This window comes from Heteronotia binoei, chromosome 10 (assembly GCF_032191835.1).
Source record: "Heteronotia binoei isolate CCM8104 ecotype False Entrance Well chromosome 10, APGP_CSIRO_Hbin_v1, whole genome shotgun sequence".
NCBI classification, from domain to species: Eukaryota; Metazoa; Chordata; class Lepidosauria; order Squamata; family Gekkonidae; genus Heteronotia; species Heteronotia binoei.
This window is the reverse complement of record NC_083232.1, coordinates 49459823-49480750: the sequence shown is the minus strand read 5'-3', so window position 1 is coordinate 49480750 and position 20928 is coordinate 49459823. Positions and strand designations below refer to the sequence as shown.

Here is a 20928-nt window from a genome sequence, read left to right as displayed (position 1 = left end):
TTATTTCTGAGTTTTTGCAGTCTCTTTTTATGTTTCCAATTTGTTAACATTTTCCTTGAATTGTGGTGCAAAGACTTGAAATGATGTGCTAACTAGAAGGCTACTGTTATTTCCTGTCACAGGTATGAGGTCTTGTTAATGTGGGCTTTAATGACTTTTTGTGCTACAGCACTACTTATTCTCTCACATTCAGTTTATTATGCTCTAGAATTCCAAGTCCCCCTTAGCAATGATGTTTCTTAGCCAGATATTACTATATTTTTATGGAAAACATTTATTCTTTTCCTTTCATCTGAAAGCTTTTAAGGTTACTAGAACATATGTATCACAAAGTTATATAAAGGCAAAATGACAGGGCTGATGAAGCAGCCCTCTTGTTTTTGTTCTTAACTTCAGTAGCAATCCAGCAGCACTGAAATCCCATATCGTTTAAAATCTGTAGCAATAAGGACAGAAGACCTAGTCCAAATGTAAAACAGTAACTAGGCCAACAGAGGCACTTGAAAAAGTGTATTGTAGTATAACAGCAGGAATAGATACTTCAGTATGGAATTACAAAGCTGTGATTCTGCTGTAGAGAATGTTTTATGACAATGCAGGCATATGGAGAAAGCTCTCAGCTGACATATTCGTTACCAGGCAGGTCTATGTGTGAGGAGGTTTGATTTCCCACTCCTCCACATATAGCTGCTGGTGTGACCTTGGATTAGCCACAAGTTCTCAATGGAGGGACTTCTCCATATGCCTGCATTGTCAGAGAACATTCTCTATAGCAGCATCACAGCTCTGTAATTCTATACTGGAGTAGATTCCATCTTGACCTACCCCAGCTGTATACCAGAATATGTTTTGTGGTGTAATGGCACTGCCCAGGAGTTGAATTGGGCATGCTACTGATGCCAGCAGAGCCTGCAGTGGGCCTATACTTATCCAGTAAACCTGGTTATCGAACAAGTGAGAACAACAATTAATGTTATCATTAAGATCTTTTAAAGTTAAAAATTCTAAAAAGAATTGCCAAATTTTAGAAATCCCAGAACGTTAAAATATTTATTTATTTATTTATTTATTTATTTGGGATTTATATTCCGCCCTTCCCACGAATGGCTCACGGCGGCTTCCAACAATTAATCAAACTTAAAAGTAAACAATTTCAAATGTAAAACAATTAAATAATTTAAGCAGTTAAAACATTAAAACAGAGTAATTCAGTTTCCTGTGAACAGATGGCTGGCCAGTTTCCTCAGGTTGTTATCCTAGCTAAATGTAGGCTAGGTATAGGCTAGCCGGAAGAGGGTCGTCTTACAGGCCCTGCGGAACTGCGCTAAGTCCCGCAGGGCCCTCACCTCTTCCGGCAGCTGATTCCACCATACGGGGGCCATAACGGAGAAAGCCCTTTCCCTGGTGGCTTTCAGGCGGGCTTCTTTTGGCCCAGGGATAGTGAGGAGATTTTGTGTTCCTGACCTCAGTGCTCTCTGGGGAACATGTGGGGAGAGACGGTCCTTCAGGTAGGCAGGTCCCAGGCCATATAGGGCTTTAAAGGTAATAACCAGCACCTTGTACCGGACTCGGTATATCACTGGAAGCCAGTGCAGAGTCCGAAGACCCGGCTGAATGTGTTCCCACTTTGGGAGACCCAATAACAGCCGGGCCGCGGCATTCTGCACCAGCTGCAGTTTCCGGGTCCGAGACAAGGGCAGCCCCATGTAGAGGGCATTGCAGTAGTCCAACCTTGAGGTGACCGTAGCATGGATCACTGTTGCTAGGTCGTCGCGCTCCAGAAAGGGGGCCAGCTGCCTTGCCCGTCTAAGATGAAAAAATGCAGACTTGGCAGCGGCTGCTATCTGAGCCTCCATCTTTAAAGAAGGCTCCAATAGCACCCCCAAGCTCCCGACCCTGTCCGCCGCCATAAGCGGCGCACCATCAAAAGCCGGCAGGGGGATCCCCCTCCCCGGGCCGCGGCGGCCCAAGCAAAGGACCTCTGTCTTCGTAGGATTTAACTTCAGCCCACTCAGTCTGAGCCACTCAGCCACGGCCCGTAGTGCCTGGTCAAGGTTTTCCGGGGCGCAGATAGACACACAGATATTTTAACAATAAAGCTTTTTAAATATTTATGTAGTACTATATTCAGAAGGTACAGAATTTGATGATCAGATTATAAAGGCTGGATGTAAACTTGGTTTAATATGATAATTATTATGGTAAATGTTAGTTACAGTTCATCCTGTTAAAACCATTAGTATTAATTTTTAAAAAGCATGACTAGAATTACCAATCTCCAAGTAGTGGCTGGACATCTCCTGGGATTACAACTGATCTCCAGGTAACAGAGGTCAGTTCACTTGGAGAAAATAGCTGCTTTGGAAGGTGGACTCTATAGCAGTATATTCCACGGAAGTATATGCCTCTCCTCTCCAAACCACTCCGTCCTCAGGCTCCACCTCCAAAACAACCTTATATGAGAGGGGGGAACAAAGAACAATGTAAATGGACAGCATAATACTTCTAACCTATACATACCAAAGTATCATATAAATACTGTTGATCAAATCCCAAAGTTTGAGATTGAAAATTGAAAACTGCTGTTGACTTCCAATATCTAGCCTAGATAATTCTGACCAATCCATTTTCTTCGTGGGAACTGACTCTTTGAAAAAAGTCAATATACAAACATATTTTGGTACCAAACTATAGATTAACTTTTAAAGTATTATTTATTGTGTTTATAATTTGTAACTGAAATGTCTTACATGAAATTTTTATAATTTTATTCTTGCTGCATTTTAATCATATTGTTAGTCTAGATTTCCAGATTCTTAGTATTTGATTTCTATCATATTCATTCAAGAGCCTGCATATTATATTTATTTGTTGATTTATAAAAATATGCTGCTTATGTCAGTAGAATACAGTCTGGAAGGGTTACTACTTTGATGGTTTTCACTTTTTTTGATGTTGCCTAAACTTGTGTGGTCTTCCATGCAATAGAGTTCAAAACAAACTTCTACCTTATACTTTCTTTCCTTCTTTGCTGTGTCTCTCCAGAGACATGGTGCTTTTCAGTCTTGTATAAAGATTTGGAGGAACAAGGTTTTACCTGTAACAAAAGTTATCCAAGAGGAGACTCAGAACATAGGCTTTGTGACAAAGCTTGTGACTGAAATGAAATTATTTTAGTTACAGACTGTGCATGCAGATCGCAAGTGATAGTCTTTTAATAGATGTCAGATACACTTTATTGCCATCTTCTTTTATTTCAGTAACATTTTAATTAATTCACACTGATCAAATAAATGTACATTGAGACTTGTTTCCTAATGAGGGGGCATTTAGAAGAATGGTTTTGCATCCTTCTGATATCCTGTGGGTAATTATATTCTAATTATATGTTGGGGGGAGGCTATAACTCTTTTCTCAAATTGTTCATTGGATCCAATTAATTGCAGATGCATAATGAAAGTTCATGATAAGGTTGACTGGCAGTGAGTTTAAGAGAACCTTTAACTCAATTTAATCCTAGTTGTACGTTACAATAGAATTAGATTTTAACAAGGTTAGACGCTGAGTATTGGCATGAGATAGATGAGTGTTCAGAAAGAATAAAAGGCTGATCCCCCCTCCCCCAGTCATATCCCCTGTTTTGTATTATGCATACTGCTTCTATATTCAGGTGTATCCTATGTATAGTATATAATACTAGTGTCCTGTATGTAATAAGTAACAGGATAATTCCATTTTCCTGCTATGTATTGTAAACTGTAGTGCTAATTAAGGAAAGAACAAACAAATAAGCCTTCTAGTCAACTTCCCCTCCACAATCCTAGTATAATAGTAAAATAGTCTTTCTTTGTCATAATCTGATAAAAAGAAACCAGTCACAGTTCCCTTTTTGTCTTGAAAATGGCATGTGGAAAAGACTCATGACAAGATTTGCAGTAATGTTCATCTCCAATCTCCCTCTATTAAACTGTACATCTATCCTTTAAAAATATAAATTAAATGCAACATTCTTTTGATATTGCATATTCCTTTTCAGCTGTTATTTATGCAGACTGTACTATACAAAATTATTCCCATTATTCAGAAACAATACATTTCATGTCCTGGAATATTCAGTTGGGGCTACAGTTCAGGTCAGTTAACAATTGACCTGTCAGTTTGATGTCTATACCTGGAAAGGTTTTAGAACAAATCATCAGTCAGTCCTTGAACATTTAGAAAAGATGGCTGTGATTACTAAGAGCCAGCATGGGTTTCTTAAGAACAAGTCATGTCAGACTAACCTGATCTCCTTTTTTTTGAAAAGTTACTACCTTGCTGGATCAGGGGAATGCTGTTGACTGTTTATCTTAATTTCAGTAAGACTTTTGATAAGGTTCAACATACTATTCTTGTTAACAAATTGGTAAAATGTGGTTTGGATCCTGTTACTTTTAGGTGGATTGGTAACTGGTTGACAGATTGCATCCAAAAAGTGCTTATGAATGGTTCCTCATCGTCTTGGAGAGGAGTGAAGTGGAGTGCCACAAGGATCTGTGCTGGGACCTGTTTTGTTCAACATCTTTATAAATGATTGGAAGAAGGAATAGATTTAAATTTGCAGATGATACTAAATTGGGTTGAAGACAGAGACAGGATACAGGATGATCTTTACAGGATGTAAAACTGGGCTAAAACAAATAAAATGAATTTTAACAGGAATAATGTAAAGTTCTGCATTTAGGTAGGAAAACTCCAATGCATGGTTATGGGAGACTTGTCTTGACAGTAGTACATGCGAAAAGGATCTGGGGGTCTTAGTGGACTGTAAACTGGACTAGCTAAAAAGGCAAATTCAATTTTGGGCTGTATCAACAGATGTATAGAGTCCAGTTCAGGTGAAGTGATGGTATCGCTTTACTCTGCTCTCCTAGAGTATTGTGTTCAGTTCTGGGCACCATAATTTAAAAAGGATATAGACAAGCTGGAGCATGTCCTGAGGAGGGCAATGAAGATGGTGAGGGGTCTAGAGACCGAGTCTTATGAGGAAAGGTTGAAGGAGCTGGGTATATATAGCCTGGAGAGCAGGAGACAACTGAGAGGTGATATGAAAGAGGATGGTGCAGAATTGTTTTCTGTTGCCCCAGAAGGTCGGACTAGAACCAGCAGGTTGAAATTAAATCAAAAGAGTTTCTGGCTAAACATTAGAAAGAACTTCCTGACAGTTAAAGCAGTTTCTTGGTGGAACAGGCTTCCTGGGGAGGCGGTGAGCTCTCCTTCCTGGGAGGTTTTTAAACAGAGGGTAGATGGTCATCTGATAGCAATGCTGATTCTGTGAATTAGGCAGATCATGAGAAGGAGGGCAGGAAGTGTCGCATCATTGCTTAGTTCTTGTGGCCCTTTCTTACATGACAAGGGAAATGCTGACTGCCATTTGGGGTCAGTCAGCAATTTTTCTCCAGGCAAAATTGGCAAGGGATCCTGGAGGTTTTTGTTATCTTCTGGGCATGGAGCAGGGGTCACTGGGGATGTATGTGTGGAGGGAAGGTATTTGTGAATTTATTGCATTGTGCAGGGAGTTGGAGTAGATGTGACCTTTGTGGTCCCTTCCAACTCTATGATTCTATGTATGTATTTAGTAAAACATTTCCTTGATGTTCAATACAGTTTACAATACTAGTTTTTTAAAACTCCCCCCTCCCCAATTCAAATATTCCTGCATTCAGATTCATTCAAATGCCTTGGCAAAGAACCAGGCCTTTTTGGCACCTCCTGATGATCTCTGGGAAGGGAACTCCTAATCTCTGATAGGCATGTGTTTGTCCCAGAAGGTTGCAATCTCCTGTGTTTATAGCTAAAAGGATCAGGCAGTAGGTGATATGAAAGACCTCTGCTTGAGACACTGAAGAGCAGTCAGAGTAGACAATAGTGACATCGGTAGACCAATGACCTGACTGGGTATAAGTCAGCTTCTTATGTCTAATGGGAGTTTTGAAGTTGTCTTCTGCAGAAGAATGTACTGCTGTCATGGTAAATAACAAAGAACTGCTGTTAACAGAAGATTTTGGCTTACAAATTTTGTCAGGGACATAATGGAATCACCTTTTCATTATGATAGGATACTATATAATGATTTTACCTGAAATGTTTAGTAGAACAGCATCAGCAAATAAAGTTAGAGAGGGCTGCTGTCAGAAGTATTAATACATTAAGGCATATAAATTGCTCAACTTGTTTCAATAGCATTCTCCTTCAGGGAGACAGTAAATTAATAAAATATATAAGATGTTAAAATGAATGCAACATGTTAAATCAACAAATGTCTGCCTTCCAACAGAAGATATGTATGATATAAAGAACTCCAAATGTACAATAAACAGTCATTCTGTATTTCAGAATCATGGAAGGACAGTAATAAGAATATAATAAATAATTTTAATTAGCGATATCATCTCAGTTATATGAATAATTAACTGCTTCCTTTTATAAAAAATATTATGTTTATTTTAAAGTCTTTAAAAACTTACTGTTAAAAAAGCTAATAGCAGAAAAGATTTATCTGGAATAAACCATTCCAAAATTGGGACATAAAATGGTTTAATAGAAAACATGATTGAGAGATGGTATACAAAACCTATAATGAAGTGGCCATAAAGAACCCAAAGCAAGCATCTTATTTATGCTTTATAAGGGTCATAGTAAGGACTACTTTAACAGAAAAATAAAATATCAAGGGATATAAAAGAAATGGGAAAAATTGCAAACCCTCTGTTCCTTTCTCTGTACATGCCCTATTAGCTGTTAAAATGTTGGACGGGCTCTTTAGTTTAAATGTTCCAGCTCTCTACAGGGTTATAATAATAATAATAATAATACTTTTTATTTATATCCCGCCCTCCCCGCACAGGCAGGCTCAGGGCGACTCACAACGTATAAATGCAATACAATAAAATCATACATAGCAATAAAATCATCATAAATCAATTTACAAATTACATTAAAATTAACATTAAGGTGCTATAATAGGTCTTTCATAAGTTCAGTGGGAAAAACATATACAGCGACACTATCTTAGCTCGGTATGGGTGAAGGCTATTTTGAAGAGGTAGGTCTTACAGGCCCTGCGGAATTGGTCTAAACATCGCAGGGCCCGTACCTCCTCCGGGAGTTGGTTCCACAGCAGTGGGGCCGCAATGGAGAAGGCCCGATCCCGGGTGGTCTTCAATCTGGCCTCCCTTGGCCCAGGGATATTCAGCTGGTGCTTTCCAGCTGACCTCAGCGCTCTCTGGGGCTCATATGGGGAGAGACGGTCCCTCAGGTAGGCGGGCCCTCGGCCATATAGGGCTTTAAAGGTCATGACCAGCACCTTGTAACGGACTCGGTACACCACTGGCAGCCAGTGCAGTCGGCACAGCCCTGGCTGCATGTGCTCCCATCTTGGGAGCCCCAATAGCAACCTAGCGCCGCGTTCTGCACCAGCTGCAACCGCCGAGTTCGGCACAAGGGCAGCCCCATGTAGAGGGCGTTGCAGTAAGGTTCTCATTACCTTAAAGTCTGCTCCAAGGTGAGCGTATGGTCAATGGTTGCCTGCTTGCAGACCTTAGCTCAGAGCTCTCCTGGACAAGGAAAAAGAGATCTTCCTGCAGAAGGAGTTTTTATTATCTCTGTTTCCCCTCCCACATGGGTAATATGGAATCAGTCAAAGTCTCATACAGGACAGAGAGCATTATGACTGAGTAAAAGAAGAAGAGAAACACAGACCTGTGACCTGTGTTGGCAGGAAGTTCTGGAACCACACACCTACATGAAGTCAGCAGGAGGGTGTCCTTTGGAGCAGATTCTGACCCCCAGTCATATAGTCAAGTCCAAAACAAAAGATCATTTATTTATTTATTAAGTTTTCTAGACCTTGTTGAGGTGGCTTACAACAATGATGTAAACAATAAAACACAGTATCATAAAACAATTTCCAATTAAAAACAAATAAAAACCATGCTAAAAAAACAGCCAATAAATGCAATCCAGGGCATAACAGCACATGAAACAGAGCAGAACAGGCTAGGAATACGTCAGCTAGGAACTCTGGGTTAAAAGTCTGAGTAAAGAAATGTATTGACCTCTTTCCTAAAAGAAAGTACAGTAGGTGCCAGACAGGCCTCAAGGATGGGCATTCGAAATGTGAAGTATCTCCACATACAAAGATCTCAACAAATGGTACCTATATTCAGCCCCTGACAATAACCAAGCTGCTGCATTCTGGACCAACTGAAGTTTCTGACAACTTTTCAAAGTCAGCCATAAATAGAGCACATTACAGTAATCTATGTAGGATTTGATAAGAGTATGGATCTGAGTGACCAGATTGCATTTTTCAATGAAAGAGCATAACTGGCATATCAACCAAAGCTTACAGTATGCCGTAGAAGAGACCTGGGCTTCCAACCTGTTGGCCACGATCTAGCAGTACCCTAAGTTCCATATCCACACCTTTTAGTGCATTCCTTTAAGTAAAGCAGCTTTGTCATTGATTAACAGCACCTTAGTCTTGTTTGGAATGAGTTTTAGTTTACTGGCCACTGGCCATTCTGCAGACCCATATAACTCAGCTGTTAACGAGAAACAGAGCTGTGTGTCATCTGCATATCGATATCACCTCAGTCTAAATCCCTGGGAAATATCACCTAGACCGATTTCATACTCACCCTTACACCACTCTCACATCCATCTTCCCAGCGTGGCGTCCTCCCGATTTCCCACTATTTGCACCGGGGCTGCAGCAAACATCGCAGTTTTTGCACAGCAAACGGAAACTGCTAAAAACCAGTTTCCGTTTGCTGCACAAAAACCGCGATGTTTGCTGCAGCCCCAATGCAAATAGTGGGAAATCAGGAGGATGCCACGCTGAGAAGACGGACGCGAGAGTGGCGTAAGGTGAGTGCGAAATCGGTCTTAGTGTTTTCATGTAGATGTTAAATAAAGTGGGAGAGAAGAAAGATTCCTGTTGGGACCCCATAACAGCTGGATTTAGAGGCAGTACTCAGCACTACTTTCTGGAGTTGCTCAGCCAATTAAGAGTGGAACCACCAAAGCATGGTATCCCCTCATACCCAGCCAGCCTCACCAGAAAGATTCCATGTTTGATGGTGTCAGAAGCCACTGAAAAGCCTAGCAGAATCAATAGGGATGTACTTCCCCATCACTCTTCTGGCAGAGATCATCAGTCAGGGAGACAAAGGACATTTAGGTCCCAAACCTAGGCTTGAATCTGGATTCAAATGGGTCTAGCTAATCTGTCTCCTGCAAGACCACCTGAAGACCACCACCCATTCATGTACCTTGCCCCCCAAAAGAATGTTGTCCATCAGCCAGTAATTATTTAGGTCATTGGGGTCCAGACATCTGCTGTAGAAGGAAGTTCCATGATCACCTGTTTCAAGGCTGCTAGGTCTACAAACCCCTGCAAGAGAGGTAGATCCAGGTGGGCAGCTGTGTTGGTCTGAAGCAACAGAACAAGGTTGGAATCCAGTGCCACCTTTAAGACCAATAAAGTTTGTTGTTCTTAAAGGTGGCTCTGGACTCCAACATTGTTCTACTGCAAGAGAGGTGTTCATTATTTCCTAAACTCACTCAACCAAACCAGTCTGGCTTACCTTAGTTTTTAAGATTTTGTAACTATAGCATTTGATGCTGAAGCTGAAGTTCAAATACTTTGGCCACCAAATGAGAAGGGAGCACTCACTGGAGAAGATCTTGATGCTGGGAAAGACAGAAGGCAAAAGAAGAAGGGGACAGTAAAAGATGAGGTGGCTGTACAGCGTTACTGATGTAACTAACATTAATTTGAGCAGACTTCGGAGGATGGTGGGAAACAGGAGGGCCTGGCATGACTTTGTCCATGGGGTTGCAAAGAGTCAGACTTGACTGTGCGTGTGAACAACAACAATAACAAAAACTGTAGCATTTGGGAGCCATCTTGATAACTACTGTTCTGAGAATGCCAGATATATAAATATTTTGAATAAAATAATATGTTGAATGAAACTGGCTTTAGTGGTTTTGTTTTTCAACAGAACTTGAAATTCTATGGAAGACAAAAATTTTGATTATAGGAAATTCTAGGAAGACAAAATTCTTGATTATAGATCCACTGTGAGAAACCTGGTACAAACGGAAATGAGCTTTTCTCTGTGGACTAAATGATTTACATCCAATAAAATATAAGTATAATATGCAGTATTTTATAACTTTATAACTATAAAGACTTTAAAAAAGAGTATTCTTGGTTCTGGAGGTACTTGAAGCACAATTGCTTACTGTTCTAAACCTGAGTTAAAGTATGATGGTGTTGTTATCTCCTAAAACAGTTACCTTTGTTCTTTTATGTTGAACAGAAAGTAACAATTGTTCTTTTCAGAAGAGAACTGTATCTTTCAATTAGCTATCATTGTTTTGTATTTTGTTAAATGTTGGAATGAAGATGATAAATTATAGCTGGTATTATTCACTCATCTTTATATTTATCTAAGGTTGCCAACTAAATGTATTTTACTTATTTATTTTAAACAAATCAGAGTTATGAGGGGGGATTTTGACAAAATGATTCTCAGGGCAAATATAGGTGGTGAGTAGTCTGAACACTCAACTAGTTATGGAATAATTCATATTACTGAAGTAATATAGAAGCTGCTGCTCCATGGTTTTTGCAGTTCTTGTAATTTTTGCAAGAAGCAACCACGTGGGTTGAATAAGTGATGTGGTTTGTTCCACTTCCAGAGTCTCCTTGTATATAGCTTGGCCAGAAACTGTGGCATCTTGCAGATAACTCTAGCAGGAGTTTCTATATGAACATGATACTTAGATAATAAATGTGGGTGTTCACAGTTCATGAAATCAATTATCCTCACATCTGGATTTTTCAAAATGTTAGCATTAGAATAATGTGATGAACTGGCAAAGAAATGCTCTTAGATAAATATGTGAAATGATATTTGAAATGAGAAGGTGTCAGGAAAGAATGGCTCTATGGTGACTGGCAAAAGGGAAAGAAGAATGGGGGCAGATATAGAGGAACGTGACAATAAATAAAAGCTTGTACTGATAACCCATCACTTTTTTGTAATGACTTCAAGTGAAAAAGCAGGAATAAAACTGCTTCCTTTCTTATACATTCAACATAATAACATTCAGCATTAAAATTCCTTTGCAGGGATTGTCTGTGATTGTTGCTTTTTACAGTTTTAATATTGTAGCTGAAACTGTTTTTCTCCAACAGACTCTACCCCCTTTAGGAGGCTCACTTCCTGAGGTGCGTAATGTAAAATGTTCACTGACACAAATACAAATTATTTTTGTATTAAGTTTCTTTTTGCAATAATGCACATTTATGGTTAGCAGAATAATTTCAGTGGTGACAATCTACTCTGTATAGAGTGCATGAAAGCACACCTGATTAAAAGAAAATCTCTCCTCCCAGTGAGCAGTAATTAAGATTTGTCCTATGATTGTAGACATTTCACAAGTGCCTTGTGTGATAATAGGAATAAATTGAACCAGGTTGTTCTGTTTTGCTAGTTTTGATGGCGGAGGAAGTAGAGTAGATTACACGACCCCCGCAAAATACCATAATCCAATGTGGTACTTTGTTTCCTTAGAACAGCACGGGCCTTAAAGTAAATGAGATGCAGCCTATCATAGGCCCCTGAGTTGTTCTGTTATCTCCTATAATTTACACTGTGATGTTGTTGGCCTTGGTAACCAAAAGACATTGTAGCAAACTAAGACACTACTAGAGCAGGGCAAATTACTTCCCTTAGTTATACTAGGCCTTACCTCATCTGTTTTAATCCCTTTAGAAGATTGGAGGCCTTTGCCCATGGGAAATAGTGTGGCATGGCATAGAAACATCTCAAACTGAATCACATGCAGCCCTCATGTATTTTTGAATGGCCCCTGAATTGAGAGAAAGAAACAAGTTCTGTATCTACCCCAGTAATACGCATCTAGAAGTATAGATAGCAACCTGGATTCTGACTGTGGTAGAAATCTTCCCCATCTATAGCCAATAGGTGTCTAATTGAATAATTAAGATGCAGTTTTTTCGGGCTTCTGTTATAGACTCGCAAAAACCTTTCTGTCCCCTGGTTCGGGGACTTGAACAGTATTGCAAATATTCCTGAAGTTTGTATTTGAAGAGCAATGGTTATATGAAAATTAATTCAGGAAACAAGAGTAGCAGAGAGAATTAGATGAATTCTGCCACTGTTCAGGGAAAACTAGATTGGTGCTCAAAACTCAGATGTATGTATTTTTTGTCATTGCTAATGGCTATAACAAGTACTGCATGCAAAATCAGCTTGTGTTAATCAGGAATCCATAGCCCTGTGGGGAATGATCAAGAATTTTAAAAAGTTTTAAGGTTGATTAAAGAACAGAACAAATTAACAATACAAGCTATCAAAATGTATATTAGCTTTTAATCATGCTATACTGAATAACTTTCACTCAGTATACCTGTGTCATGCCTGTGTCCATGAAGTCAAAATGATTACAGTTGCATCAATCATTCTGTATGAACTAGTAAAATTATCATAACAAGAACGTGTATGTCACCTAGAAAATAGATATCTGCATGTTGCAATGTTATTTATTTTCAGTAAATGTCAGCTTCACCTGCATTTTGATAATATTCTTCAATCACCCTGAGGTTTTACTTAGCTGTCGCTTTTTTTAAAAAAAATTGATTATTCTTATTTCACAACACTATATTAATTCTGTTAAAATCACATTAAATAATTTTTATTATAAAGGAACTTTGACTTAGGCTATGTCAGCAGCATCTGTCCTAATTATTTTGTTTCTCCCTTTCTCTGGTCTGAAATGTTAATTCTGGTGCTCTGACCTATTGCAGGCCACACATGCAATGGTGGTGCAGGCATTTTTTGGAAATTGGTGGGCTTACTGACAAAGATATGCTTTCTTGAAATAGCAACTACACTGAAAAAAAATTCTTAAGTGGAAATAGCCCAAAGGGCATGCTGTCAAAAATATATGAATTGCGTCTAGCCTGCCAGCAGGATATGAGTTACATGAAAACTTGGAACAAAGATTTAGGAAGGGCCAGTAGGGAACAATTTATTATGGAAACCTGTTATCTTCTGGAAGCATTAATGAAAATCATTATAACATAATTATGCAATGGCTTAACACTCCTATAGAATTATTAAGAAGTGTGGGTGTGGGCAAATGTATGGAAGTACTGATGGTGTGATAATATTAAGGGAAATTTCCTTGATATGTCCCATGATTACCAATGCTTGGAAGGAAATTCTTGAGATCAATAGGAATGTACTGGATATTACTTTACCACTGAAACCTCTACTGATATTGACATATCAATTTCAAGTAGAAATAATTTGGTATCAATTGCTGAAATTCCAGTAATAAGAACTTCAATTAATGTATAACTTGAAAAGGTTTGGGGAAGGTACATTTGCAAAATTCATTCAATTGCAAGAACGTACAAGCGTGTTCCAATGGAAGCCTTGGTGCTACTTTTATTTGTATATTCCTGTTGTAAGGATTACAGTGAGCATAGCAAATAAATGGATTTGAGGTCCTGGCTATATAGAATCCTCAGATATGAGAGCTCTGTGGTGAATTTGCATAATATCAGTAGGTAGAGAAAACTGGAGGAAATTGAAATCCTACTAAAATAAAGCTGGAGCCACTGTCAGTCTTTTTTCATCAGTTTTTTTCCCCTCTCTTGGCAACAAATTTTTCAAAACTGAGAGGAAAAAGAGAAGTGAAAAATTGCAGCTAAAAAAAAGAGTTCCGATGGATTCAGGGAAAAAATTCCATGAAAAGACTGTAACAGTAGTTAAGCCTGAGAATAGTCAAGCAGATATAGAGGCATTTATTGCTCCAGACATAAATTCCATGAGACCTTTTATCCATAATATGACTGTGCTTTGAATATATAGTCTTCTGTTTCCTTCTTTTGATAAAGTTCCTCATCAAAGGCTCCTTAGAAAGCTTGAGAGTCATGGAGTAAAAGGACAGGTCCTCTTGTGGATCAAAAACTGGCTGAGTAATAGGAAGCAGAGAGTGAGTATAAATGGGCAGTCTTCGCAGTGGAGGACGGTAAGCAGTGGGGTGCCGCAGGGCTCGGTACTGGGTCCCATGCTCTTTAACTTGTTCATAAATGATTTAGAGTTGGGAGTGAGCAGTGAAGTGGCCAAATTTGTGGATGACACTAAATTGCTCAGAGTGGTGAGAACCAGAGAGGATTGTGAGGAACTCCAAAGAGATCTGTTGAGGCTGGGTGAGTGGGCGTCAACGTGGCAGATGCGGTTCAATGTGGCCAAGTGCAAAGTAATGCACATTGGGGCCAAGAATCCCAGCTACAAATACAAGTTGATGGGTGTGAACCATCAACTTGTATTTGTAGCTGGGATTCTTGGCCCCAATGTGCATTACTTTGCACTTGGCCACATTGAACCGCATCTGCCACGTTGACGCCCACTCACCCAGCCTCAACAGATCCCTTTGGAGTTCCTCACAATCCTCTCTGGTTCTCACCACCCTGAACAATTTAGTGTCATCCGCAAACTTGGCCACTTCACTGCTCACTCCCAACTCTAAATCAGAAAACTGAGGATCTCACTCCCCACCCACCCATATTTGTTTTACAGGCAGTGTTATCTACCAGTGTTATCTACTCCTGGCTCCATTTTAAAGCTGCAAATAGTTCACAATAATTGTCAGTGATTTTCCTTGCAGTGTACATATTCAAGGAGGTGGTTTCCTGTCACTATGAATCTTCGCAATACCTCCTTAATTATCCTTGTTTCCCTTTCCCTTTCTTTTAAAGTTGTTAATAGCAAGAACTCAGGAGCTGCTTTTCCTCATGATTGTGCCTTTAGGAATGCTTTTCGCAGCAGCTTTTACGAAGTAGTGTCAAAAGGGAGAAAACTGAGGATCTCACTCCCCACCCACCCATATTTGTTTTACAGGCAGTGTTATCTACCAGCCTTCCTTCCTTCATTGTTGTATTTAACAGAAGACAATGTAACAACTTTCAAACATAACTGAAATTTAGACTGCCATTGAAGGTGTAAAAATGTTGGTTATTTTATTAGTTTATGTTAAGAAGCTGAATTAAATTCTTAAGCCTATCCTTGTCTAGACAAAGAAGTAGAAACATTTTTTATCTTTTCTGTTGCTTCTGCAGAGCCCCTTTCTCAAGTTTTCCTGCTTCCTTGTTCTGCTTGACAAGTTCCTTTAGTCTTTGTGGGAACAGGGAAGCCAGGCTTTGGACGCAAGCCTTCAAAAACTGGAAGACTGAAACTTTGTTTTCAGATCTGCTGCTATAATTCATCATGTTTGAGGGAAATTTCATCCACCATTTGTACAAACACTGTTGAAAACTGGTAAGGCTTGGTGGTCATGCAATAGCAAGGAGAGAAAGTTGTTAAAACGGCTGTATCCAGGTAGGCTCTGCAGCATAGGAGAGTCATAGCAATTTTAAGTCAGGAAGGAAATTCCACAGGTACGGAGCCTTCCTTATTATGGGAGTACTCAACTGTATTTCTTCCACAGCCCCCATCAGGAGGGAAAGAAATGGTAGTTTGTGTCTCTGTTTATCATTTGGAGATAGTTTTTTATATTAGTTTGCACTAAAACTGGTCCTTTTCTAACATTTTTTAAAACAGGAGAGCTCCTTTCTAAAAAGTATATCCATTGTTTCTTGTCATGGTACTCATTTTAGTGCTTACAGTGACTGTAGTACTTGTTGAATATTGAGGTCTAGGCATTAAAAGAGGGACATGCATTCTTCTTAGTGTTCTTTGGGATGTGTTTTTTGCAACATCAGCTATGAAAATCTGGCCATGTTTGGAAGCTAGGGTTGCCAAATGTGACTCAGACGATATCTGGGGACTTTGGGGGTGGAGCCAGACTTTTGGGGAGGAGCTAGGATGTGGCATCACTTTTGTGATGTCATTTCCAGTTCAACAATCAACTGATGTAACTTCTCGAACTCCACCCCTTCCAATAACGTCACTTCCAGCACACTGCACCAAAAACCCACCTCTTCCTGTGATGTCACTTTCAGGGTACTCCCCCAGACTCACAACTTTCTCTGAAGTCATGGATGGGGGCATAGAATTGCCAGCTCCAAGTTGGAAAATTCTTTAAAACTTGGAGGTGAAGCCTGGGGAGGGCAGGGACTTCAGTAGGATACACCACCACCCTTCAAAGTGTTCACCCTTCAAAGCATCCATTTTCTCCAGTGGAACTGTATTCTGGAGATCCCCAGGCCCCACCTGGAAGCTGGCATCCCTGACTGAATCATACCAGCTACTATCTCCGAAAGCACCTTCAAAGGTTGACCTGGACCGAGAAGTTGCAACCATACACTTTCTATCAGACTCACAACTTTCTCTGAAGTCATGGATGGGGCATAGAATTGCCAGCTCCAAGTTGGGAAATTCTTTAAAACTTGGAGGTGAAGCCTGGGGAGGGCAGGGACTTCAGTAGGATACACCACCACCCTTCAAAGTGTTCACCCTTCAAAGCATCCATTTTCTCCAGTGGAACTGTATTCTGGAGATCCCCAGGCCCCACCTGGAAGCTGGCATCCCTGACTGAATCATACCAGCTACTATCTCCGAAAGCACCTTCAAAGGTTGACCTGGACCGAGAAGTTGCAACCATACACTTTCTATCTAAACACAGACAATTTTTTAAAAAGGTCTTGTGGTTTGGCAACCTGTACCTGAGACTAATAGCTGTGAACCATAGCTAAACCTATCACTTGATTATATTTGTTAATATTTCCTCAAAATAAATACCTGAGATTGTTATTGCAATTATACTTCATCTGCATATGTAATTAATTTGTATTCCTTAAAGAGAGAACTAAAGCAGAAATACAGGTTGAGATATAAACCCAGAAGCAATTCCCACTTCAAGCCAATAGCTTCCTTGTTGTTAACACTTATCTGCCATGACAGGCGTGGCCAAGCTACATCTTGGGAGCCACATGTGGCTCTTCACACTTATTACTATTTTATTTATTTATTATTTTCAATTTATAGCCCGCCCTTTCCCAAATGGGCTCTGGGCAGGTAGCAACAATCAATAATACAAAATTAAAATCAAATACATATAATAAAACAATATACAATCTAAAAGCAATATAACAATCTAAAAACAAACTCCAATTCTGCAGTTAGCAATATCAGTTGCCTCCACTTCTTCCATACATCCCCCCAGCTAGTGTAAGATAAATGGGTCAGCAGAGTTATATCATCAGGGTCCCTGCAGCAGGAAGGCCACAGAATGTCCACCACCTCAGTTGAATGCCTGGTGGAACAGCTCTGTCTTACATGCCCTATGGAACTGCAACAGTCCCTGCAGGGCCCTAATCCCGAATGGGAGCTTGTTCCACCAAGTAGGGGCCAGGACAGGGAATGCCCTGGCCCGGGTTGAGGCTAAGTGGACTTCTTTTGGGCCCGGGATTACTAGCAGATATTGATGCATGGAGCGTAAGGCTCTCTGGTGGGTATAAGGGAAGAGGTGTTCTCACAGATATTCTGGCCCCAGGCTGTTCAGGGCTTTGAAGGTCAGAACCAAAACCTTGAACCGGATCTGGTACTCAACTAGTAACCAGTGCAGATGGCAGAGCACTGGTTGCATGCACACCCATATAGGTGCTGCAGCAAGCAAGCGTGTGGGGCTCAGGGCACTTTTGAAAAGTAACTGATTAACTCATTGAGGGGGTTGGACTAGATGACCCTGGAGGTCCGTTCTGACTCATTGAAAACTATAGTTAACAGGTCATAAGGGTTTTCCTTTACTTAATTCATTTTTAAAAGTTGTTTATGTTCTTGGAACATTCCTTCAAATTCAGTTTACATCTTTTATGTCCAAATTGAATAACCAATTTGTGTGAGGGTTCTCTTACATAAGTAAAGCAGCCACCCACAGCTTGCTCCTTAAATTCACTTCCTCTTTTACATAACCTGTAGTATAGGTTAAGAAATGTCAAAATAAAAACACTCAACTAGATTTTATTATGTGTCTGCAACTTGTTGTAAGCCAAATTGCCCTCAATGAGAGATAGGGGGTGTAATGTACTGAGTTGCAAGACGGGTTGAAGACAACATGCTTGCTCCTTACTTTGCTCCTTAAATTCACTTCCTCTTTTACATAACCTGTAGTATAAATTAAGAAATGTCAAAATAAAAACACTCAGCTAGATTTTATTATGTGTCTGCAACTTGCTGTAAACCAAATTGCCCTCAATGAGAGAGAGGGGGTGTAATGTACTGAGTTGTGAGACGGGTTGAAGACAACATGCTTTATTCGGTGGTACATTACAAGAGGGGGAACACGCGGGCCGGGTCCCACTTGTATACATTCCCCGGAACTGCCCCCAGTCTGACCAGTCCAATCTTGGCCAGTCAAACTTCCCGCCACAGATCTTGATAGGCGGGGCGTCTGGCAAGCTACATCCGGGGACCCGTGGGGTCGCCTCTGTAGCGATCGCAATGCGGCACATCCGCTTATGTTTTAAGACATAACACTCCTCCCCCCCTAGTTCAGGACACATAGTCTTGCAAGTAAGTGGGGGCCTGGTCGACCTCCTTGGAGTTACTTGTGGAGTAGGAGCGGTCACTGGAGCTGCCGGGGCCGCGGCAGACGGGGCGGCGGTTTCCCCGGCGGGAGTAGTGCTGGCCTATGGTTGTCCGCCCCCCGTTGCTCTTCTGGTGTTCCTACTCTTGGGGGGTCGCCCCCGCTCTTCCGCCTGATTGGTCGGAGCGGTCGGCAGGGGTGGGGTAGCTCTCAGCGTGGGTGCAGCGGCTGGTTCATCCCCGTTCCGTACTACAGCCGGCTCTTCCGGCAAGGTGTAGCGGCACATCTGATCTATATGCCTCCACAGGATTTGGCCCCCCTCCGTTGAGACGTCGTAGTGGCAGGACCCAGTCACATGCAGCACCCGACCCGCTACCCACTCGGGGCCGCTAGCGTAGTTCCTTGCATATACTGGGTCCCCCGGAAAGAACCCCCTAGCCGCTTCCCTGATCTCGGGAGAGCTGCGGAGATCGGTGGCCTGGTAAGGATGCAACCGGTCTAACCTTATGATCAGCTTCCTTCCCATTAACAACTCGGCGGGGCTCACCCCGGTGACTGGATTGGGGTGATTCTATTGTCAAATAAGAAGGCAGCCAGGCGGTAGTCCCAGTCCCCCTGTACTATGCGTCCCAGTGCCTCTTTTGTGGTGCGTACCATCCACTCCATTTGGCCGTTGGTGGCCGGATGGAAAGGGCGGACCGTATATGCTTTATTAGGTATTGCTGCAAGAACTCCCGGAATTCCCGGGAGGTGAGCGCGGTCCCATTGTCTGAGACGATGGTGTCAGGAATCCCGTGTGTGCAAAGGACCCTGCGCAATGCTTGGACCGCCACCGCTGTGGAGGTGGAGGCTACGGGCATCACTTCCAACCATTTGGTGTAAGCGTCCACCAGGATGAAGAATGTTTGGCCCTGAAATGGCCCCACAAAGTCAATATGTAACCTTGACCACGGCCTCCTATTGGCTTCCCAGCGGTGGACCAGTGCACTGGGCAGTTCGGGCCGGGACTCCTGGCAGGCTTGGCACCTACGAACCCACTCCTCGATCTCTTCGTCCATCCCCGGCTACCAAACATAACTGCGTGCTAGGACCTTCATCCGTACAATCCCAGGATGAGTTTCGTGTAGGGCCCCCAGCACTTGTTTCTGCAATGGGGGGGGGACTACCACCCTGCTTCCCCAGAGAAGGCACCCCTTGTGCATGGAGAGTTCTTCCCTGCGACAGGTGAATGTCCTGAATTCTTCAGCTTGTTTTCCCTCGGGCCATCCCCTCCCCACCCAGTCGAGAACCCGCACGAGTATTTTGTTCCGCCCTGTGGCCTTCGCTACCTCGGTGTGAAGGGGTCTCTCCGGTAGCGTTTCAATGAGCATCACATGGTGGGCTGGGGCCATAGAGGGCAGCAGCAGGCGACTGAGGGCATCCGCGTGACCCATCGCCTTGCCCGGGTGGTGGACCAGAGCATACGAGTAAGAGTTCAGGAACTGATTCCACCGCAGGACGCGCTGCGACAGAATCTATGGCGTCTGGCGGTCCGGGGTGAGGAGACCCAGGAGCGGCTTGTGGTCCGTGGCGATCGTACAGGTAGTCATTAAATTTATGCACCCCCGCCATGATTGCCAAGGCCTCCTTATCAATCTGGGCATAGTTGCACTCTGCGGGGGTTAGGGTCCTGGAGTAATATGCTATCGGGACCTCCCTCCCGTCTGGGAGTTGGTGACCCAGGACGGCGCCCACCCCGTATGGTGACGCACCACACGCTAAGACCACCGGCAGGGCTTCATCAAAATGGTGGAGCACGTTATTGGATACGAGGAGCTCCTTGACCGCCTGAAAAGCGGCTGCCTGCTTCTTTCCCCAGACCCATGGGGTGTTTTTATCTAAGAGCCTATGGAGGGGTTCCGCTATGGCCGCTTTGTGGGGCAAAAACAAATGATAAAAGTTTAATAACCCCAAGAAACTTTGTAGCTCCACCTTGCACTTGGGGGCTGGGGCATCCACAATGGCTTTGGTTTTGTCGGCCGTCGGGTGGATCCTTGCAGCGTCCACCGCAAACCCCAAGAACTCCACCCTCGGCACCCCGAGAAAACACTTTTCCCACTTGACTTTCAGTCCGGCCACCTGGAATCTGCGGAGAACCTCTCGCAACCGATTGCTGAACTCCTCCACGTCTGGTGCGGCGATCAGAACGTCGTCGAAAAATGGTTGCACCCCGGGGATCTCTTTGAGGAGAGAATCCATCAGGCTCTGAAAGACCCCCGGAGCCACACTCACCCCAAATTGCAACCGCCACACCCTAAACCCTCCCCTGTGGGT

General features: G+C 42.2%; 1 protein-coding gene across 3 annotated transcripts in view; it reads left to right on the top strand.

The window, feature by feature from the left end:
* DGKB (diacylglycerol kinase beta) overlaps positions 1–20928 on the top strand; it is a 475459-nt gene that overhangs the window by 85834 nt on the left and 368697 nt on the right. For 2 of the 3 annotated variants that reach the window (XM_060248588.1, XM_060248587.1), the window contains one exon: positions 11252–11284. The exons of the other annotated variant lie outside the window; for it this stretch is intronic. In XM_060248588.1, the coding sequence (XP_060104571.1) occupies positions 11252–11284 (33 nt within the window). The remainder of the gene's footprint in view (positions 1–11251; positions 11285–20928) is intronic. 3 annotated transcript variants of the gene reach the window in all.